The sequence below is a fragment of the Opisthocomus hoazin genome, chromosome 3 (genome assembly GCF_030867145.1).
Source record: "Opisthocomus hoazin isolate bOpiHoa1 chromosome 3, bOpiHoa1.hap1, whole genome shotgun sequence".
NCBI classification, from domain to species: domain Eukaryota; kingdom Metazoa; phylum Chordata; class Aves; order Opisthocomiformes; family Opisthocomidae; genus Opisthocomus; species Opisthocomus hoazin.
The window spans coordinates 90,986,764-91,009,126 of NC_134416.1; the positions used below are offsets into that span (position 1 = coordinate 90,986,764).

Consider the following 22,363-nt stretch of genomic DNA (forward strand, 5'->3'; position numbering starts at 1 on the left):
ATGAAGAGTTAGAATGTACCCTCAGCAAGTTTGCTGATGACACCAAACTAGGAGGTGTGGTAGACACACCGGAAGGCTGTGCTGCCATTCAGCGTGACCTGGATAGGCTGGAAAGCTGGGCAGAGAGGAACCTGATGAGGTTCACAAAGGCAAATGCAGCGTGTCCTGCACCTGGGGAGGAACAACCCCATGCACCAGTACAGGCTTGGGACGGACCTGCTGGAGAGCAGCTCTGCGGAGAGGGACCTGGGTGTCCTGGTGGACGACAGGTTAACCATGAGCCAGCAGTGTGCCCTGGCTGCCAAGAAAGCCATTGGGATCCTAGGGTGCATCAAGAAGAGTGTGGCCAGCAGGACGAGGGAGGTTCTCCTTCCCCTCTACACTGCCCTGGTGAGGCCCCATCTGGAGTACTGTGTCCAGTTCTGGGCTCCCCAGTTCAAGAAAGATGAAGAGCTACTGGAGAGAGTCCAGCGGAGGGCTACAAGGATGATGAGGGGACTGGAACATCTCTGCTACGAGGAGAGGCTGAGGGAGCTGGGCTTGTTCAGCCTGAAGAAGAGAAGGCTGCGACCTAATAAATGCTTATAAATATCTGAAGGGTGGGTGTCAGGAGGATGGGGCCAAGCTCTTTTCAGTGGTGCCCAGTGACAGGACAAGGGGCAACGGGCACAAACTGAAGCAGAGGAAGTTCCAGCTGAACATGAGGAAGAACTTCTTCCCTCTGAGGGTGACGGAGCTGGTGGAACAGGCTGCCCAGGGAGGTTGTGGAGTCTCCTTCTCTGGAGATATTCAAGACCCGCCTGGACAAGGTCCTGTGCAGCCTGCTGTAGGTGACCCTGCTTCAGCAGGGGGGTTGGACTAGATGACCCACAGAGGTCCCTTCCAACCCCTACTATTCTGTGATTCTATGACACCAAGCTGAGTGGTGTGGTTGACACGCATGAGGGTTGGGACACCATCCAGAGGCACCTGGACAAGCTTGGGAAGTGGGCCTGTGTGAACCTCATGAGGTTCAACAAGGCCAAGTTAAAGGTCCTACACCTGGGTCAGGGAAACCCCAGGTATCAATACAGCCTGGGGGATGAAGGGATTAAGAGCAGCCCTGAGGAGGAGGACTTGCGGATACTGGTGTATGAAAAGCTTGACATGAGCCAGCAATGTGTGCTCACAGCCCAGAAGGCCAACAGTATCCTGGGCTGCATCAAAAGCAGCATGGCCAGCAGGGTGAGGGAGGTGATTCTGCCCCTCTTCTCCGCTCTGGCAAGACCCCACCTGGAGTCCTGCGTCCAGCTCTGGAGCCCTCAGCACAAGGAGGACATGGACCTGTTGGAGCGGGTCCAGGGCAGGGCCACAAAGATGATCAGAGGGCTGGAGCATCTCTCCTGTGAGGAAAGGCTGAGAGAGCTGGGGCTGTTCAGCCTGCAGAAGAGCAGGCTCTGGGCAGACCTTACAGCAGCCTTCCAGTACCTGAAAGGGGCCTCTAGGAAAGATGGGGAAAATACTTTTCAGCAGGGTTTGTTGCGGTAGGACAAGGAGCAATGGCTTTAAACTGAGGGAGGGTAGATTTAGACTGGATATAAGGATGAAATTTTTTACAACGAGGGTGGTGAAACACTGGAACAAGTTGCCCAGAGAGGCAGTGGAGGCCCCATGCCTGGTTACATTCAAGGCCAGGTTGGATGGGGTTCTGAGCAGCCAGGTCTAGTTGAAGATGTCCCCGCTCACTGCAGGGGGGTTGGGCTAGATGACCTCTAAAGGTCCCTTCCAACCCAAAGCATTCTACGATTCTATGAAAGAAATAATTTTAAATCACCTGTAAATTGTCAAGGATCCAAAGCTAAAGAACCCTGTTAACACATGCGCAGTACTTCAGATTCGAGGGAGGGTCCGGAAACAGACAAATACGTACTGCAGAGAATCAGCATGCTTTACAGACAGAAGACTAGTATTGAAGAAAAAGAAAATTAAGACCAGTGCAGAGCCAGTAACTAGCTTGATGGATATCACCAAATCTGGAATATTACATAGGTTGCTAATGTAAAATTCAAAAAAGACTGTGCACAAACATTGCAAATCTCTTAAAAACATTTACAGTTAGTAATAATGTCCATCTAGTTTGAAGCCTTTAAAAAGGGTGTTACAACTTCAGCAATACTCTTCACAATTGCTACACTAAAGAAAGCTTAAATATTTCTGAAGTAATAATTACACCTTCTGTTATGCTACAGCCCAGCAACTGTATACACTATTGTTACTGTGTGCCATGGGCATGAAATAAAAATAGATTTTTCTAGTTATTTGTAAATTTTAGACAATGTGTGTAAACATACATGCGTATATACCCATAATTCCTTCTATATTTCAACCATCCCAATAAAAACTAACAAAGCAGTCCCATCACTAGAAGTGATATGGTGGCAATTAAACTGAAGGAAACACTGGCAAAGGACTTTATCCAGGTTTGAGTCTTCTTACACAGACAAGAAGACAACGTGCTAGAAGCTTTGAATCTAAAAGGCAATACATGAAGAAAGGGTATCTATGAGTGAACAAAAAATTGAGATAGATTCTTTTATAGGACACGTGGACCCTGATGTAAGTAAAATCTAACAGAACCCAATGTTTTATTCATCAAGGCCTGTAAATTAAGTAGTTCAATGAGCTAACAGTTTGAAAGGACAAGCTTGACATAGAAGCCACCTGAAATTATATCTGACTAGAAGGTAGAATTTTTACACAACAGTCTTGAAAGCAGTTTACAAGCCTTCCTGTAACAGCTGCATTTGTATTAAGTGCATAGTAAGTACACAAATCTTTAAATCTTAATATAAACAGCTCTCAGAACACATTGTCACAACTAAATTTCACCCAAAGCTCAGATACAAGCTGCAAAGCTGTATCTACAGTTCTTGAAAAGCAGATTTAAAACTCTTGACAGGATTTTTTAATGTATTTTCTTCTAAAAATAAAATACTATAAAGCACATTTTGAAGAGTCCAGTGAGATACACTACATAAGGGTAACGTACCTAGAACGTCTAGAAATAACATGGTTTCCCTGCATGTTCTATCCATGGCATAGATGAGCCTACTTTCCATCATACTTTTCCTGTACAAGACATTTCATGGTTCTCTTTACCCTTCCTGTCAATGGCTGCTCTCTTCCATCAATTTCATTTAGAATTATACTATAGATCAATGCAGTTCAAGACCAGTGTGGCTCCTGTGAATGGTTGACTGCACATATATTCATTTAATAGAGCTCACACTATGACATGTATTGGCCAGCTGCATTTCCTCTCCACTTCAGCAGTTAATTTCATCAATAACTTATCTCATAGCCCGTTTCCCTTTTAACCAGAAAAAGGGACTGCTTTCTGCCAAGTCAGCTTTCAATAGTGATCACAACAGCAAAACTGAAGCAATATAATCCTCTTCTCTACCTCAAATACTTCAGCAGATTTGACTAAGTAATTTTGATTATACTATGAGATACTGATTTTAAACCTGGCTTAACTAAGGTACAAACATGGGAGATTAAATATGTAATTAGAAAAAAAATGTATAAAAACAACTCCTCACCCTTACCAAGCCCTTGGACCTCTAAAAAACTACACATTCCCCACTGCGTATTACGTGGAAGTCACGTGTACTTTACCTTTTGAAGGTATTTGAGTCAGCAGTACATCAAACTTCTAAAAAATCACAGTCTTTTGGAAAAATAGCTATTGTAACAGCTCCATTTTTAAATGCTTAGAAGCACTGCCCCCCCATCACACAATTTCAAAAGAAACACATAATTTTTTACTACATTTGGAGCTGTATGTACTTGAACAGAATGCTTTAGGGCAATGTTAGAAATCTCTTCTATTTCTAACCTGAATGTGACTTGCCGGGAAAGAGACATCTATACAAACTTCAGGAATTGCTATTCTCTCTGAATTCAGTGACAACTCTTGAACCTGACAATTTTTTTACAGCACACCAAGAATCAATTTTTTTTTAAAATTCTGTGCTGCTTAAAAGTCATGAAGTAGTTTAAATATTTACCAACCAAAGCATAGCCATCTATCAAAAAACCACCAAAAGGAAATTCCACACTAAACATAAGAAATTTCTAAGAGAACAGAAAGGCTCCATATAAAGGAGAATGAATAAAATTAAACTTTTCAATTTTGACAGCGAGGGCACTCCGATGCTCACTTCCCATAACAACAGACAGTCATTCAGCATTAATGGATAAAGCTGAAGATTGTGAACAGGCCTGACTTATTTTTGTCTTTATAGTGAAAATTTTGGAATGACCTGATTCAGAATTTGAGGGTTGATTTAAGGAAGTTACACTGGGTTTAAAGAGATTAATCATTTATCAAAAGTGACTTTGTGAAACTTCACGTGAGCACATTTAAACTAATTCACAAGTATATAATGTTCATTTAGCCTCATCAGTTGTAGACAGGCATAAGTTAATTTAGAGCATGTCCATGCAAGGTGGTGTCCAAATGCAACTCCACTGATTTTTAACAACATTGCAGCTGATCTCCGTGACACCTGTATGCCTAGGGAAGTCCTAGGACTACAATTCTTTTTCTGGGTTTCAGCAAAAGATGAACTATGCATTTGAGGCCTGTCCAGAAGTTACCCTAAGATTGCTTTTCTGTCCAAAAGCAGCACCTGCAATACAAAGGATGAAAACCATTTTAAGAACCTGAAGTAACTATGTAACTTTAAAATAGAAGGATACATTGCTAATTATAAACAGACGTCTTGTTTATGGTTATCTGAGATGCTGTGGATAAAAACCCATCTTTTTTTAAAAGCTATTGTGTGTGTTAATAGAACACCGCATAAAAATAACATTTATTTCTAGTGGCTTTTATGGTATTTTGAAACAGAGACACCAAAGCTCATCTATGAAGGCACTAATTAAGGGCCGTTATATGCCTGGCCTAGATTTGTCAAAGGTACTGTGCTCAACAAAGAGCAAACAGGGAGAATCCTGCTTACTCCGTGTGTGCTGGACTTCAGGCTTTATTCGGAACATAGATGCAGGACACGTACATGTCAGATGCTTCTGGGAATGGTTGACACTTACAGACGTTATCGGTCACCTCTTGTGTGAGCCTGCCGGCCTCTAGAAACCCTGAAGAAAAAGGCCCTGAACAAAAAATTCGAACTAAATGCAGGTTGTGCTTGGAAAATGCTGGTCATATTTTAGCCTTAAACTTAAAAAAGTGGGGGGAAGGGGGAGGGGAAGAGGGAAAAAATCCCCCACCCCCAAACCAGAAAGAGAAACTTCTTAATGAAGTAAAACCCAATTATATCAGAAGCTTTCTCTTAGTATTATGCATCATCATCAGATAGCCAAATCTTGTCTTTTTTATACTCCCAAACTTGCTATTCATATTTTATGCATTCATTTCTTTATGTGTAGATATCTTTAATTTCTTGAAATTATAGTAATGCGTGCAAACTTGTGCTACCACCAAGCACTTACATTTTATTTTGATATACACACTTCTGAATATTAATTAGTTTCTAATACAGGCTTCCGAAAACAAGCTATTACGTGGGATGTTACGTATTTTCTTAAATCTGTTCTAGCTTATGGGGTTTTTAAATGAAGTCACTTGGAAGAGAAAAATTGCTGCAAGTTATTTATTCTTATTTTATTTCATTTGGAAGTGTTATTATTTCTGATAAGTAGAAAGATGGACAATTTATCCTTAAAACAATTAACTTCCTATTCAGCTTGTTTAACAAGTAGTATCTAAACGAAACGTACTTAACACAAGAAACCGAAAACAGTAGTAGTGACAGACTAGGAGCAATCTACTTTGGAAAAAAATTTAAATTATTCTATATAAAATTGTATCACCTGATATTCATGGAAGGCTATAAAGAAGAAAAAATAAATCAAATTATCTGAATTATATCAAGATTTTAACATTTGCAATAATTGTAGAAAGAAAATCTCAACTACCCTGGGGAAACTGTGTGCCATTCGTAGCATCTCCTGTGTATTACATACACTCCTGTGCATCACAAACATTGTTCTTTCAGAGGTGTTTTAGGCAAATGATCTTTAATAGGAGACTGCAACAGAACTTTTCTTAGTAGCCTAATAGTGTCCTAAAATAATCAGACAGAAGCAGAATATCCTACCAGTTATACAAGTATTGCCCCCTGGGCTTTGTTAGGGAATAATACTCTTGAATAATCCCAGACTGGATAATTGAAACCGAATGCCTAAAAATGCACGCATCAACTCATGCAAATTCCCTGCGAATCAGATTCTGAAAATGGAAATGAAAAATTTAGGTAGAGTGGCAACATGAAAAGACAGAGCTTCCCCCCCTGCTTCCTTCTGCTCATGAAGCCTGCTGGCTTTGTTTTTACAGAGAGAAGGTGGGAAAGTATGCTTGATTTCCAGGAACAGCCAGGTTTCTTGACTAAAAGCAACATGAGAAGTTATGGTGGTTTTCCTGCCATAAGAAACTAAACTATCACACTTGTCCTGTATCCAGAACTTAATTTTCATTTTCCTATTCCCAGTTCCCAGTCTGGAAGAAGGATCTGAGAAAGAAGCTCTAAGTCATGAGATGAGACAGGACATAAGAGAGCGGATTCTAAATTTGGGGGTGAGGGGGGGACACCTAAGGAATAACTTTTTCTGAGTAGCATTAAAAAATGCTGAACTGAATGACACATCATTAGAAAAACAGTTCCACACTTCTGTCCTTCACTACTTCAGCTCTTGCTTTGAGCAATCACTTAATGCAGATCTTGTATTCAACTGTGCCTATTTAATCAGCATTTTACAAGTGAAATTACTTTTAAAAAGATTTCCATTTTTAGATTTCACAAGTACAGTACATTCAAACCCCTTCCACAGAGCCTTATCAGTCAACCCATACACAACTACAAATGTCAGTACACACAGTAGAGAATAGTATATAAGAAACTAAACAACACAGGTCGTCTGAAAACCGTATTTAACTTTATGTTAGAGAACTCTGAGGTTAAGAGATATCTGCTTGCAAATTTTTTGCCAAATATCAGCAAGCTTAAAAAAAACAAAAAGATATTAGCCAGTAAGCAATAAAGAGAACTTATAGGTATAGTTCAAACACGTCATAGCACCCATTTTAACATTATGCTGTGCTGAAGATGCATTACAGGGAAACAACTATAATTTAGTTGCATACAGCAGATACGCAGGAATATGCATATTTTACAAGCATATGAAAGACCAAGCATCCTAGTCTTGAAAAAGTATTGTTTTGTCTGCATAAGTGTAGGGTTGAATTCCACACTCCATTACAGATGTATTATCGAAAACCAGCTGTGGAGTGTGTGCACTTAAACTAGTGGGGAAAAAAAATTGTAAAATTAAATTTCATTTACTTTCTCTAATGTGTAACTGATAAGAATTCATGTCAGTTATTCTTAAACAGAGATAATGTTAAACCACCACTACACGTCTGGATTGTTCTCAGTCAAATCTAAATAAATAAAATTATGTCTGCCTTCTCTCTCAAGAGCTGTATCCAATGAATTTTTTACAAATGAGAACAACAGCTACAACTAATGCCTTTCAAGCCTCAGCAAAACTGAATTATTAAATCTGTCTGCCTATATCCTATTACAGCCTACTTATGAATACTTGATTTTATTTTGTATAATTGACAATAGTTGTCAGGAAAGGAAGGTTTTAATGGCAATCAAATTAAGATCAACTGGTGTAAGTGTCACAGTGAAGAGCCTGCATCAAGTGTTGATGAATTAATTGATGGGTCACTGGGAAACATGGCACATGGAACTGTGGTGTCATAAACAGCATATTGTTATATATTGTATATATTACCAGCCTTCCTGCTTGAAGTCAAAAGCATTGAAAGAGATGGGTTACTAGAATCTACCAAACAGAATAAAAATGGACTTCGACTTTGCACACCTAACACCACATCATTTATGAACAACTTAATTTTTAAATCATTTATATTGCTTAAGTGACTATGTGCATGAAAATTTTAAACTGATGACAAGATGAATAGCAGCACCAAGATGACATCTTAAGAGTACAGAGTTTCATTTACCACTATAACAAGCTATCAATTGTGATAGTTTTAAGTAGGGAAAAACCTGAAGCACCTGAAACATCCCAAACATTTAAGCCACAATGCTATTACATAGGATGCCATAAAAAAATGTAATGGCATTTATACAAGACTGATTAAATTAGTTTTAAGGAATTAATTTCTCTTAACACCATGAAAGAACTGTGTGTACTTGAGATATTTGATCTGAATTAAGAAACCGATGAAGCAATTGATTAATTGGAATTTAAGCCATCAGTCACTGGATCCATCAACAGATTCATTTACATTCTAAACTATCAGCTGATGGTCTTATAGGATACCACGTATTAATACACAGTCAATATGATACCCCGAAACTCATCACAGCTCCTTATTGACGAGCACACAGATGCTTTTAATCCAAGCTTGATCACACTGCATCTTTTTTGGAATTGCTATATTGATTCAGTAAGCCTTAGGAATTTTTATCTTTAATAAAAACATTCTGGAATTCTCTTATATATAGCAAACAATGTTTGAAGTAAAAAAAAGCATCTATACTCATTCACACTCTCAAATTTATCTTACTGATTTATATTATTTTGAGATATACAGAAGCATACTCAAAAGCATTAATTTATCTTTCCATTTAAGAGGATCTGATGCACCACTTTGCTCCATTATTCTGATGTACGCTAGTAATCTCTTTTTGGAAAAACTCAGTCATACAGAAAAAAGATAATGTGAATTATTTACGTCTTCACTTTAATGACTAAATCAAAAACTCTGCAACACAGAATGCTTAGAACGCTGAAAAAGTTCTCGCTTCACTTCTCAGATCAAAAAAAGGTGAAGAAGGCTGGAATACCACTTTATAATGGAATGAAAATCAGTACCGTACTTGGCACATGTCAGCTTTGCCACTACATTGCATACAATCACCAGAATATTTTTCACTGACCCTGCTCCCCGTTTGTGCATTTGCTTAGTCTGCTACTCCACTTGGTTTTCACATTTAGAACTGGAATAACCTATGGTGATCTGTCCCATGAATGATCCAAACACACTGCGTGATTCAAACCCAAGACTCTTGAGAATATTTTCAGCCTTGCTTATTCATTTGTAAACCAATTTTCCTCATATCTTCAACATATTAGTCATATTTACTACATATGTTAGTATTAGAAGCACGTTTCTCAACAAGCAGTACATCTTCCTTCAAATGAATCGAGGACAAAAATATTTTCCAGAAGAAGCAATTGTAATGCAGTAGGACAAAACCCCCACCTAGTGTAACCTCCTGCAGCAGGCTAGTTTTGCTGAGACTAGACTACTTTGATACAAAATATGCTGCACACCTGGATAGGTCAAAGGGATGAAACGGAACCGTTTGCAAACACAGAGTAAGTTGGAGTCTTTTCATACAAAAGTGGCTCCACTGCAAACCGTTTTAAGGCCCCACTAAAACAGGAAAATTGTCTACCAGAGATACTATTCAATAATGGCTATTCCATAAAAACCATCCATTTTGATATCATTATTTAAATCATTATTCTGGTCTAGGTACTGCATTCAGCTGGCATTTTCCATTTATCTGGCCTTAACACACAGTGCTTATTTGGCCCTCACAGGAAAGCATTCTGGTTTACAACTGGAAAGTTGTTTCTTATTTAAAATGTTACATGAGAATTACTCTAAGTGCAAGTGCTGTATATTAAAGATTCAATAGGATCCTCCTTACAATGCAGTCAGATATGCAGTAGTTGTATTATACGGGATAATCATTAAACCATTGCCTATCATAACAGAAATGGGATCAGGAATTACAACTTTTTAACTAGCTTCCCTTCTTTTTTTGGGTTAAATTCCAGTAGAAAAATCAAAATCAACTAAATCAATTTTCTGATCCTAATGCAAAGCACACATTAACATCGATGCCACAAGTAAAGATTCAAAACATTAAAAATATTTTAAGAATATTGACTAAACAGGCTCCCTGATTGGAAAGCTCTAACAACACAGCAGAACTCACTCTCTCAAACAGCCTTCCTAATGCACTTACATATTTCTGAAGACCACTAATACCAAAAATACACATGCATATGCATCTCAAAGAAGAGTGCTTGTGGCCAACTTAAGGAGCATTTTCTCTCTTGATGGAAGCAGAGCTTATAAGCAAATAAAGGAGGCTGAGAAAAGCATATGGCCAAATACACCAGAATCCACTGAAAGCATACTTAGTCTCAAAAATTTTAGCAGCAGCAACAGCAATCAACTCAAAGGACATACCATTACCTAAATGAGGAGGAGTTGACAAAACCATCAGATTACAATTGGCATGTGAAAAACACGAGGATGAATCTTTGGTTAAAAATTTATCGGGGAAAATCACATTCCCCTTTACCCAACAGGAGCCTGGGAGGAAGCAACAACCCCAGCTGCAAAGATTTACCACTGGATTTCATTACAGCAAAAAGCAGAGGATTTCTGGTTTTTCCAATTTCTTGTTCCTTGACAGACAGAGGAAAGCTGTGTCAAGCTACATGGACACCTGCAATCAGACCTGTAACTGAAAAAGTTGAATATTTGAGCTAAATTTCATTTACCCTCCATATGTACCAAGAGCAACAACAGCATGGCGACGTGGGCGACAGCACTTCCCATGCCCTCCTCAGCTGCGTACTCCTCATATGGCAGGTGGCTCCACCTTAGGTTCTCTGCCACTGGAGAGACAGCTGCTAGACTAAAGTAGCTCAGCTCTACACAAGCTTCCATCTCAGCTCCAGCCAGCCACACACCTCAAGCCCCACATGAAAGGCAGAATCAGATTAACATGTGCAAGCCATCCTTTTCTTATGAATACATTAAGATTGATTTGAGGATCATTTCTAAATTTTTAGTGAGACAACAACTACTGCAAGATCATTCCTCATTAGACCTAATAATCAGAACTTCATAGGCCATGCAAAAGTTCCTTTTCCATAATAAAGATGAGGACCACCACACAATGTTTTCCAATTGTTTCAAAGAATTATCAAGTTAACAGCTTGCCTTGTAAAGACTTCAGGTAAGAAAAAAAAAAAACCCAAAATGAAACAATCTAATAGAAGAAAAAGGTGACAGCATCGTTAAAAAAACATAATGCATGGCATCAACCTTATGAACAGATACTTTACAGAAAACATATTATAAACTGCTTCTATGCAAGGAGTTCTTGAACCTAACTTCTGCAAGAGTGATTTGTCTGCTATTTTCAGAGTCTTCCACAACATATTCACAGTCTAACAGTTATAAATACACATATAGTTTGTTTGCCTGACTTGCTCTGCCTCTGAGATCCACTTTGATGATTCTCACCTTCCACTTTTCTAAGCTGTCTGCCAAAACTGGGGAAATTGTTTGGGCTTTCAAGATATTCAAACTGCTACCCCAGCCAAGCCACCAAATGCCCCGAAATTCTGGGCAAATGCATTATCACTGGACAGTGGGAACAGGTAAATTTATGCCTAACACAATACAAAGCCTCCCAACAGATCCAACTTTTTCAACTCTAACTAGTCTTTTTTATTTTTTTAATAAGAAAAACAAAGAAATAGTAAAATACTTCTTTGTTACTGCATATTTTGCTGCAAATCTAATGAAACACATGCACTGTGCTAGTCACCCAAGTATGCACAGAAAATAAAAGAAAATAATTACGGAATGAAATACATGATCGTGTCTTTCAATAACATTTTATTGTGTATTTTTACATCAATAATATAGATAGAGTAATACTATTAGGAGCTTAATGCCTGCTGAAATCCGCTCCGTCTACCATGTAACACCTATACTCTCTGACTATATCTTAAACAAGCAGCTGATCACATAGAATCAGTATTACTCAGTGGCTTAAAGTAGATACCGAAACATTTCAAGCCCGAGTTACATCAAATGTTAAAAACAGAATAGGAACTGAAGTATAGAAACAGATTAAAGTAGTTTGGACAGATTGTTGGCAGCTACTCATGCCCTGAAGATAAACTTTTATCTGGCCGTATGTGCAAAACTTAACTCTAGTCATTTATCATTCTCTATAGCAATAGATTTTCAAAGCATTTTCGTTCCCAGACAGGTAGGTTTTATAACGCTTGTTTTCTAAACATAATAGAAAATTCCAGAGTGTGTGACAAATGCAACTCACTCAGCCTTATTATTCTGCAATAGTTGGTTTTATAAAGAGATAAAAAGTGACATCAGTTGCACAACTGAATTCCAAAATGACATCTTTTTACCCTGGTTTGATTTTCAAATATCTGAAGTTCCAGAACAGGCTGAGGCCCAGACAATGAAGCTCTTTGTAGAACACTTATTTCTAACTGTCCAGAATAAATAGACACTACTTGCATCATCCTTCTTATTTTTTTACTTGCAGGGAGTTTGGGGTTTCGTATTAAGACATAAATGTTCTACTAATACTTGCATTTTCAGATCTCAAAAACTAGACCTTTCAAATAAGTAAAACATACTTGCCAGCACCATGCTTCTCTTTCTGTGGAGAAATGCTTAAGGATTCATCATTTTCAAAAGAACCCTTTTCTTTAATTAGTGGGCTTTGTTTGAGAAGCTGGACTCTGGAGGAGGCCTTTACTAGTTTACTCAGAGCTCCTTCCAACAGCAAATCAAGCTATATGAGGGATGACTTCGCCTATACTTGCACTGCATAGTTTATGCCAGTAAAATGGCTAAAATTTTAAAAAACATCACATCTGAGGCAGTTATATTGCTACAGAAATGAATTGCTACAAAGCTTCAAAATAAAAATTATTTTCCTGTTTTATTCCCACATTTTGATCATACCATTGTTGTTAAAGTAATTACAAGTAAAGAATCCTGAAAACCCTCAACTACAAATTTCAATACAAGTGAGACTGCTCTTTTTGTTGTAATTCTGCAAAAATATAAACATGTTTGTGACTAGTAATTTATGCCTGAGTAAATATACCATTTTTAATGAGTTTCGTAAGTGACATTCAAGAAAATTATCTCTGTAATTGGGGATGTCCAGAGGGGACCTTGACAGGCTGGAGAAACAAGCTGACAAGGACATCAAAGTTCAACAAGAAATGGCGCAAAATCCTGCACCTGGCGAGGAACAACTCCAGACACCAGTATACGCTGGAGGGCCACCCAGCTGGAAAGGAGCATGGCAGAAAAGGACCTGGGGATCCTGGTGGGCACCAGGCTGAACATGAGCCAGGAACATGTTCTTGCGACAGAGAAGGCTATTGGTACCCTGGGCTGCGTTAGGCAATGTATTGTCAGCAGGTCAGCGGAGGAGGTCCTTCCACTCTGCTCAGCACTGGTGAGGCCACACGCTAGACTCCCATGTCCAGTTCTGGGCTCGCCAGTACAAGAGTGATACGGGCATACCGGAGAAGGCCAAACAGAGGGCCACGAAGATGAAGGAACTGGAGCATCTCACATATGAGGAAAGTCTGAGAGAGCTGCGACTGCTCAGCATAGGGAAGACAAGCCTCAGTGAGGATCTTATTAATGTCTATAAATACCTGGAGAGAGGGTGTAAAGACCGAGCCAGGCTCTTTTCAGTGGTGCCCAGTCACAGGATGAGAGGCAATGGGCACAAACTGAAACACAGGAGGTTCCCTCTGAACATCGGGAAACAAGAATTGCTGTTCTTTAACTGTGAGGATAACTGAGCACTGGCACAGCTTCCCCCAAGGGGCTGTGGAATTTCCTTCTTTGGAGATATTCAAAAGCTGTCTGGACATGGTACTGGGCAACCAGCTCTAGGTGGCCCTGCTTGAGCAGGGTCGTTGGACCAGATGGTATCTGGACATCCCTTCTAACCTCAGCCATTCTGTGATGCTGAAATACCATCTAAATACTTATGTAGGTAAGACCACAACAATGTAAATACAGGCCTGAAAAATACCAGATGTAACAATTATGCAGCTGGCATTACCTTGCAAGGAATTAAAGGTTCTTCACAATCAAAGGACTGTGAGAATTTGTAAACGATGTCCCATTTCCCTATTGCTTCCATTGCACAGCAGTAGTGGTAGATATACAGTATTTTGGAATGTCCATGCCAGTAAGTCACTACATACTGGATTTAAAGACATACAATAACAAAATTGTTTTATGATGATGATTTGTGCATGACAGCATGCTTGACAGTGGAACTGATCGTCCAGTGGGAGTTGCTCTCTCTAGAGTATCATCTCTAACAACACAAAAAAAAAAATCTTTTGCCACTTTGGTAGCTGCTGAGAAGTTTACAGCAGCTGATATATTAAAATGCATTTGTGGACCTTATTTTACTATACTTTTACCTTTACAATTTTTACAAACTTTTACAGGTCTGTTAGAAGAGGAATATCTTACTGCAATACTCTGTCTCTTGGGAAAAGTACTGTTTTCCAGAAGCAGTGGCTCCTAAAAAGCTACTAACAAAAACCAGTATCATAACAGTGTTGTGATTAGTCTGGCATAGGCCTAAATAGTTAGTAGCAGTACAGAACACAAACGATTCTTCATACTCCTAGTGTCTACGGAGCATGTCACAAGCCAAGAAGGCAGTTGGCTCTTCCAGCTGTAAAGGCTTTAGCAAATAGCCTGTTTTAGCCCTATTTCCACATACAATACTATTCTGCCATGCCATCACTCTCCCAGTAACTATCCACTTGTGGCCAATTTCAAACCAGTATGGCAGACCAAAGATCTCAAGGATATGAAGCTCCCTGAATTTTTGTGAAAAATGAGAGGATGAAAGAGCCGCATGAAAAAGACAACCACCAAGCTGTTAGCTCCAGCAGGCATCTGTTCTAGGACCTTGCAAAAACTGATGGCAAAAATCAACATGTGCTTAGCTCAGAACCAGCCATTGCGCATGCCAGCTTTTGCCCTATGAATAATAAGAATATGAGGTTACTGGAGGTGGGTAAATGCAAAGTCTGAAGGAAAAAAAATATTAAGCTTCATTCATTATTTTTTGACACTGTAGCCACCCTATCAAATTTGTGTTCCCCTCAGAATTTCACATTTTACAGTTACCAGAGCACAAATATTCCAGAGATACCAAGGCTTACAAAGACATGCACCAGATTTTCATGAAGGACCAGTTCCAGTTCACGTTGGAACACTTTTGTATCACCTGGATCAGAAGCCAATCACTGAACCAAGTACAACCAAAGTACCAACACAAAGGCACAACCAAGGTGGAAGACGAAGATTTCAGCTTAGAGAAGGAAAGAGTTTATCTTTGAAATTTTTCTTCTGTCTTTTACAAACACAGTATTTTTTTATAATACTCCCGCAATGCTGACGTCATTAACACCTGCTTCAGCTGGCAGTTCCTGGGGACAGTTAGAAAGTTACACAATGATGTCCAGAATGCCCTGTCTAGCTTTTGATCTATGATTGAGATGGCATATAGACAAATAAAACACAGACAGCATGCCAAGCAATTTAAAAAATAACCTCAAAACTATGTTAAAGGCCACTTCGGATCTAGTTTAATTTCAGTGAGGGAGCTTTCCGCTGGTGTAACACAGATCTTGCCTACATTTGCATAACAGCTTTCCACTAAGGTAGTCAGTTGTTTTTGGCATGATGCCTGCTTATACACCAAATGAAAATAACCTTTAAACCATGTTTTGCAGCTGTCTCAGCATGAACATTTCCTTTAATCTGGTGGAAGGCTGATAAATGGGACAAATCTTCCAAGCTGCATGTCACCCCTGCCACACGTAATGAGCAGAACCACAGTTCAGCCTTAACCTTCCTCCCTCCCTCTTTTAAATATATTTTAAATCAAGATATTATTCCATAGTTTTTTGCTCAATTTTTTTTACTGTCTTTTTTTGTTTATTTTGGAAGACAATTAAGATCTTGTGGAAACCTCTATTGGAGCCTGACAGCAGCAAAGAATTCACATCTGAGGAGTGATTCCCGCCTCCTGCATCCTCCTGGGAACTAACACTAACTCTAGACTCAGTCATCTAGCTGCCTCCATTCATGAGAGAGGAATACCAACACTACAGACTGTCAAACATGAATACAAAACTAAGACCCACTTACACTAGTCTTCAGACTAACTTTTATAAGTTTGATAAAAACAGCCCCTAGGAATCTTAGAGATATGTACACAATTAGCACCGTGATTTTATCAGATGATATGAAGATATCATTCACACTAAAAGCCTATGTATCTGATAAAAAAAAAAAAAAGACACCCAATAAGAATTAAGTTTTATCAAAATAAGCTTGATTCCCTGAAATTCAGCTGCTTCTATGTAGAGTTAAAATTCTGCTAAAAAGCTCAAAATTCCTAAAAGTGCATCTGGGGGGTGGGTGGGAAGTGGAAGGGGAGGAAAACAAGCACACAGCACTGTCATTTCTTCCATGGTACCACACTTGCGTGAAAAGAAGCCAGAATAGTTCTAGAGTGAACTTTGTAAACTGCCCATTTGTAACTCAAGCGGCTTCTGTTTCGACTGAAGAAACAGGACGTTGCAGTGCTGCAGCCTACGTTAATATGTAGTGTAAGTACTGAAGTTGGAAAATAGTACTTTGCCCCAAGAGAAGCTTACAGGGTGGGCTGGATTTTAAGATTAGTTCAAACTCTTCGTCTTACTCTTTACAGATTTATAGTAAGAAGTTATAGTTAAGCTGTTTCATTGCACGGAAGATAAAATAAAATTACGTATGGAACATAAACCATGCAAAAACTACTGTGCTTTACAAAGTAGTTAAAGTGTCAACTATAAATTAAACCATAAATCAGTCAAAACTGCAACATCCAGGAAGAAACAATTACAGATGTAAGTGTTCACTCTTTAGTCAAAAAATAATTACTGCCATATGCTTGAAGTTCAGGGGATTATTTTTTTGTGGGTTTTTTTGTTTGTTTTATTTCTAAAGAAGTGCAACACCAGAATATTTAAGCTGTTGCATGCTTATAGAAAGTACATTTTCAATGTTAAAAATCACGCCCCATATGTAGCAGAATTGTATATAAAATAATTTACATGAGAATGCTGGGAAGATTTCACTCAATTTACTGTTTATTCACTCTACATTATAATGAACATTTACATAGCAGGTACACAACTCTTTCAAATTACTCACGAGCATTTTTTGATATCAGTTATGGAAAGTCTATTGTTACATCATGATAAACTTTTAGAAGTAGCTTTATTTTCTAGATAGCAAATTAATGGAGCTTCTTACAGGAAAATTTTAATTATGACATTCTAAGAAAGCTGACTGAAGTAGACTTAAATATTGAAGTAGACTTGATGAATTTTACTTTCAAAAATATTTTTCTTCACCCATGTCTGACATAGGGATTCACCCTGTTCTCCTCCCCCCATCTATAGCTCGAAAAACAGATAGTTTAACTTGTATTAACTGTGGTACTTCAAGATATACTGTTGATATATATTCCAACCGAGACAGAGTTATCCTGTGCAGATGCATTTCTGGCCTGTACTGTTCATTGATAACCATACCTGCACCACATCCTTCAACTAATAGTACTACAGGGAAGGGAGACTATGCAACGTCTTACAACCTCAAAGAAAGAATCCAGGAATTTCAGAATTAACAGGGAGAACAACACGCTACAGTGCAGTTATGCAAAATCCATAATTAAAGGACTTGTTTAGTTGCAAGCTGGGCAACTGTTTCATCTTGTTCTTGCTCATTTACTCCAGCAGCGTCAATGCATCCGATGTAAACGGCTGCAAGGATCCTAATTAAGGACAGCAAGCTAGCTCCCACCAGACAAACAGTTTGTGATGCTCCTACAACAGCAAACGCTGCACAACGGTACATATGGAGCTCCCCACACATTTCTACTGTGCACACACCACTTAAAGAAACTACAACTGAGACACAGCCCTGCTGGAGCAGATGATGATTGCTTCCAAATGCCGAGATATGTAACACCTAATCCAACATATCTAGTAAATGTTACGAAAATCTTGGATCAACTCCCATTGACCTTCTTCCACTTACACATTAGATGCAAGTGGCCTAGTTTACAGTGTTTCTTCTACAGGTGCGGAAGTCCTCCTACTTTCTGCCTTTCTAGGAGCTGTGATTTCAGCTGAAACAGGGTCAGTAGAAAAAGATGACATTGCAAGTAGCCCAAAAAGACACGTTATCAATCCTTTTATAACTATGCTGGATCCAAGAGATGGAAGTTCTCAGAAGCACTATGCATTTTAATAAAATATGGTACTGTGGGAGGGAATAAAAAGAAAAGCCCATGAATCCGGAACCAGAGGGTGGTTAACCAAGATGGAGCTTATATACAGACTATCAGGAAACTTTGTCAGTCCAGACAAGTTATAGATGATCTAATGCATCTAGTCAGCATTTGAAAGTCATTAGCGAGATGTAGTAACTATACAGTAATTTCTTCTTCTTTCAGTAAATATATAGCTCTACCAGGGTTCTGTAGGCTATCAGAAATATTTTTGTCTTCTCTTGCAAATGATATCGGCAAATTTAGCCTTTTATCTGAAATATATTATAGAACTCCAGTGCCACAGTGAAATACCAAATGCCACTAATACAGAGTTTACCAACACCACAGCTATTAGCTTCGTGAAATTTAGTGCTGTCTGACAAATACCAGACAGTTCTTAGCATCTGAAGAGAAAAGGTAATGTAAAGGAGTGAAACTCATTTGAGTTATATAGGGGGCATCCAACTTTTCTTTCTCTCACTCAAGAAAACTGGGGGGTTTTTTTGACTAACCAAAAAGGCAGCATTATTTTTAAGCAAAGAAAAAAATCAGTATTTCAGGTTTTTAATCATTGTAGTAAATTTTTTATAAAATTATTTTTATCACATATCAGTATGTTCAGATTTCAGTTCTTTTCAATTTTATAACTGAAATACAATCAGAAGACATTTAAATGTGTGTTGCAAGATAATAATCAGTCGTAAATCACAGAATCACAGAATCACAGAATAGCAGGGGTTGGAAGGGACTTCTGTGGGTCATCTAGTCCAACCCTCCCGCCGAAGCACGGTCACCTACAGCAGGTTGCACAGGACCTTGCCCAGGCGGGTCTTGAATATCTCCAGAGAAGAAGACTCCACAACCTCCCTGGGCAGCCTGTTCCAGGGCTCCGTCACCCTCAGAGGGAAGAAGTTCTTCCTCATGTTCAGACGGAACTTCTTGTGCCTCACTTTGTGCCCGTTGCCCCTTGTCCTGTCACTGGGCACCACTGAAAAGAGCTTGGCCCCATCCTCCTGACACCCACCCTTCAGATATTTATAAGCATTTATTAGGTCCCCTCACAGCCTTCTCTTCTTCAGGCTGAACAAGCCCAGCTCCCTCAGCCTCTCCTCGTAGGAGAGATGTTCCAGTCCCCTCATGATCCTTGTAGCCCTCCGCTGGACTCTCTCCAGTAGCTCTTCATCCTTCTTGAACTGGGGAGCCCAGAACTGGACACAGTACTCCAGATGGGGCCTCACCAGGGCAGTGTAGAGGGGAAGGAGAACCTCCCTCGTCCTGCTGGCCACACTCTTCTTGATGCACCCCAGGATCCCATTGGCCTTCTTGGCAGCCAGGGCACACTGCTGGCTCATGGTCAACCTGTCGTCCACCAGGACACCCAGGTCCCTCTCCGCAGAGCTGCACTCCAGCAGGTCCGTCCCAAGCCTGTACTGGTGCATGAGGTTGTTCCTCCCCAGGTGCAGGACCCTGCATTTGCCCTTGTTGAACCTCATCAGGTTCCTCTCTGCCCAGCTTTCCAGCCTATCCAGGTCACGCTGAATGGCAGCACAGCCTTCCGGTGTGTCTACCACACCTCCCAGTTTGGTGTCATCAGCAAACTTGCTGAGGGTACATTCTAACTCTTCATCCAGGTCGTTGATGAAGAAGAATTATTTAAATACTGTCAAGTCATGTTAAACAAGTACAGTCTTTTAAATATAAAGTAGTCTTAATATTTGCTTTACCTAAACATTTTGTTCTAACAATTCATAAAAATTATCTGTTTAGAGGAACATAACTATAAAGGTCTCATATTCACAGTAAGATTTCTCCTGTTTTACAGTCCAAGCATACTGTATTTCTCGCATATGGACCCCCTTCCATTAATCTGACAAAGGAAGATCTCCTACCATCAATCTGCTGGACCATAATGCACAAGCTAACATTTTACCGCAACCACAAACTTACATAACCAATCGGAATGATCAAAACATACCTGTTTTTTCTGATGTTCTGAGAAACACCATGTCAGATGGGATTCGTTGATTCTGAAGAGAGGGGGTAGAAAAAAAAAAAGGTATGTTTTTTGTAAGTAGGGGAAAAAGTGAATTCCAATCAAATGTCCAGTAAGATCTATCACCAAAAGGTCACACTTGGATTGAAACTCAATTAAAATAGGATTTCTCACAGTACTTTACATTCAGCATTTACAATTCAGAAATCAATATTTTCGAAAAATTATACAATAAGCAAACAACAGCTAATCCTTTCAGATGCTCTTTATAAGTGAATTATAAATACCTGAAGAACTACAACAGATTCACATGTTTCTTCACTGAAAACAGTAGTTTGAGAATATAAATATCTAACAAATATTTTTTAAAATAATTCCACTGAGCAAAACTCTGACACTCAGTTAAGCCTATATGACAGAAAAACCAGTGAAATTTAAAACATCCATCTTGGCACTTCAGTTGCAAACATGTATACCAACTACTCTCCTCTCTCACAACACACACAAACACACACAGAGGAAACAGTAAGTCATGTGAAACAGGAAAATGTTTTTCCCTACCTATAAACCTCTCCTTTACAAAGACAAAAATGAATAGAATTTCTTCCCCAGCATCTAAGACATGGAGCGATATGCAAAGTCAGAGGCATCTGTACACCTGTTCTGCTGTTTCCCTTTCAAGCATAGAACTAGCTGTATCAAATCACGTTTTCAATTTTTTGTTGGCCACAGAAAGGCCAATCTAAGCTTTCGCAGATTAAACAAAATCCCACACAAATGCTACCTGCTGCCTGATCACCCCTATTCTTAGGTCTCCCACCACTTGTTCATAGGGCACCTACCAGCACCAGTTACACGCTGCCAATGCAGAGCTTAAGAATGAAAAACTGGGGGAACTCAAAATAACCAACATGTCAAAACCTGAAAGAGATACAGGACTGGAAAGGAACAAAGCAACAGACTAAGCTGACAGGGAGCAGAGTGAACGATGGGCAGAGCCATGAGAAAGGTACTGCACTGAATTTCAGTTTCTTCCATCACCACTTCTGTCCAGTGTGCCACATGCTGTACTGCTCAATACTGAAGCTGAACAGAAAGATTCATTTGCATTTTATTTACAGACTATCTTTAACCAATTAAGAAATCTCAGTGGATTATTATCAATGGCTTTACTAGTTGTATGCTAAAAAATATTTCTTAATATTCATTTCAGGTTTCTTGTTAAGAGGATATAATGCACAAATATTTTTGCCATAGAAGGTACCTCCATTTGAGAACAAATCTCCAGTTTTTCTCTTATACTTAGATGACATTGAAAGCCACTGCATACATAAGGCTCATCTTTTATTTTTTAAGAGCTCAGCTGAGTGGAAAAGAAAATAAATGTAGCTAATGAAGTCCACCACATGGCATTCACAAACCTCACATTTCAGCCTGAAAAACCTGACCGAATTTACTCAACATAAAAATTTGAGAAGCATGTTCAGTATATGAGCGTTTCAATACCACACAATTATTTCCTATTTCACACTTCAATTATCATCAAACTGCAAAATTAATACAGCACTAATAATTCAATTGTGGCTCTATTGTGCACAAACTATCAGCTATAGTAAACTGGTTAGTTATTTTATACAGAATAAACAGCAATGAAGATGGGGTCAAGCTAACCGGAAAACTTCAACTCGAGACATTAAGCAATGGAACATCTCACGTACTGAACGCAGCATACAGAATCCGGCCAGTAAATTTTGTAAGGGTAATCCTAGTCACAGTACTCTAATTCACTGTATCAAAGTGGAAGATACAAATTCTGTGGGTTATTACAAATATGTAACTATCAAAGAAAACCATAATGGGGTCATAATTATCTTTACATGAAATTCAAGTGCATTCAGCATGTAGCAGCTTTGAAGGTACTTATCCCAACAGGAATCTAGGCAATAGCCCAGACCCCAGAAAACACATTCAAAAACCTCCTAAAAGAATCAACACAAAACACAGAGGGGTATTTTTGTTCATCTGAGTCAAG

General features: G+C 39.1%; 1 protein-coding gene across 5 annotated transcripts in view; it reads right to left on the reverse strand.

Moving 5' to 3' along the window:
* ATP9B (ATPase phospholipid transporting 9B (putative)) overlaps positions 1-22,363 on the reverse strand; it is a 190,851-nt gene that overhangs the window by 113,101 nt on the left and 55,387 nt on the right. For all 5 annotated transcript variants that reach the window (XR_012763527.1, XR_012763526.1, XR_012763525.1 and 2 more), the window contains exon 7: positions 20,314-20,365. Coding sequence is in view for 2 of the 5 variants with exons in the window: in XM_075417049.1 (XP_075273164.1) it covers positions 20,314-20,365 (52 nt within the window). In the remaining 3 variants the exon portion in view is untranslated. The remainder of the gene's footprint in view (positions 1-20,313; positions 20,366-22,363) is intronic.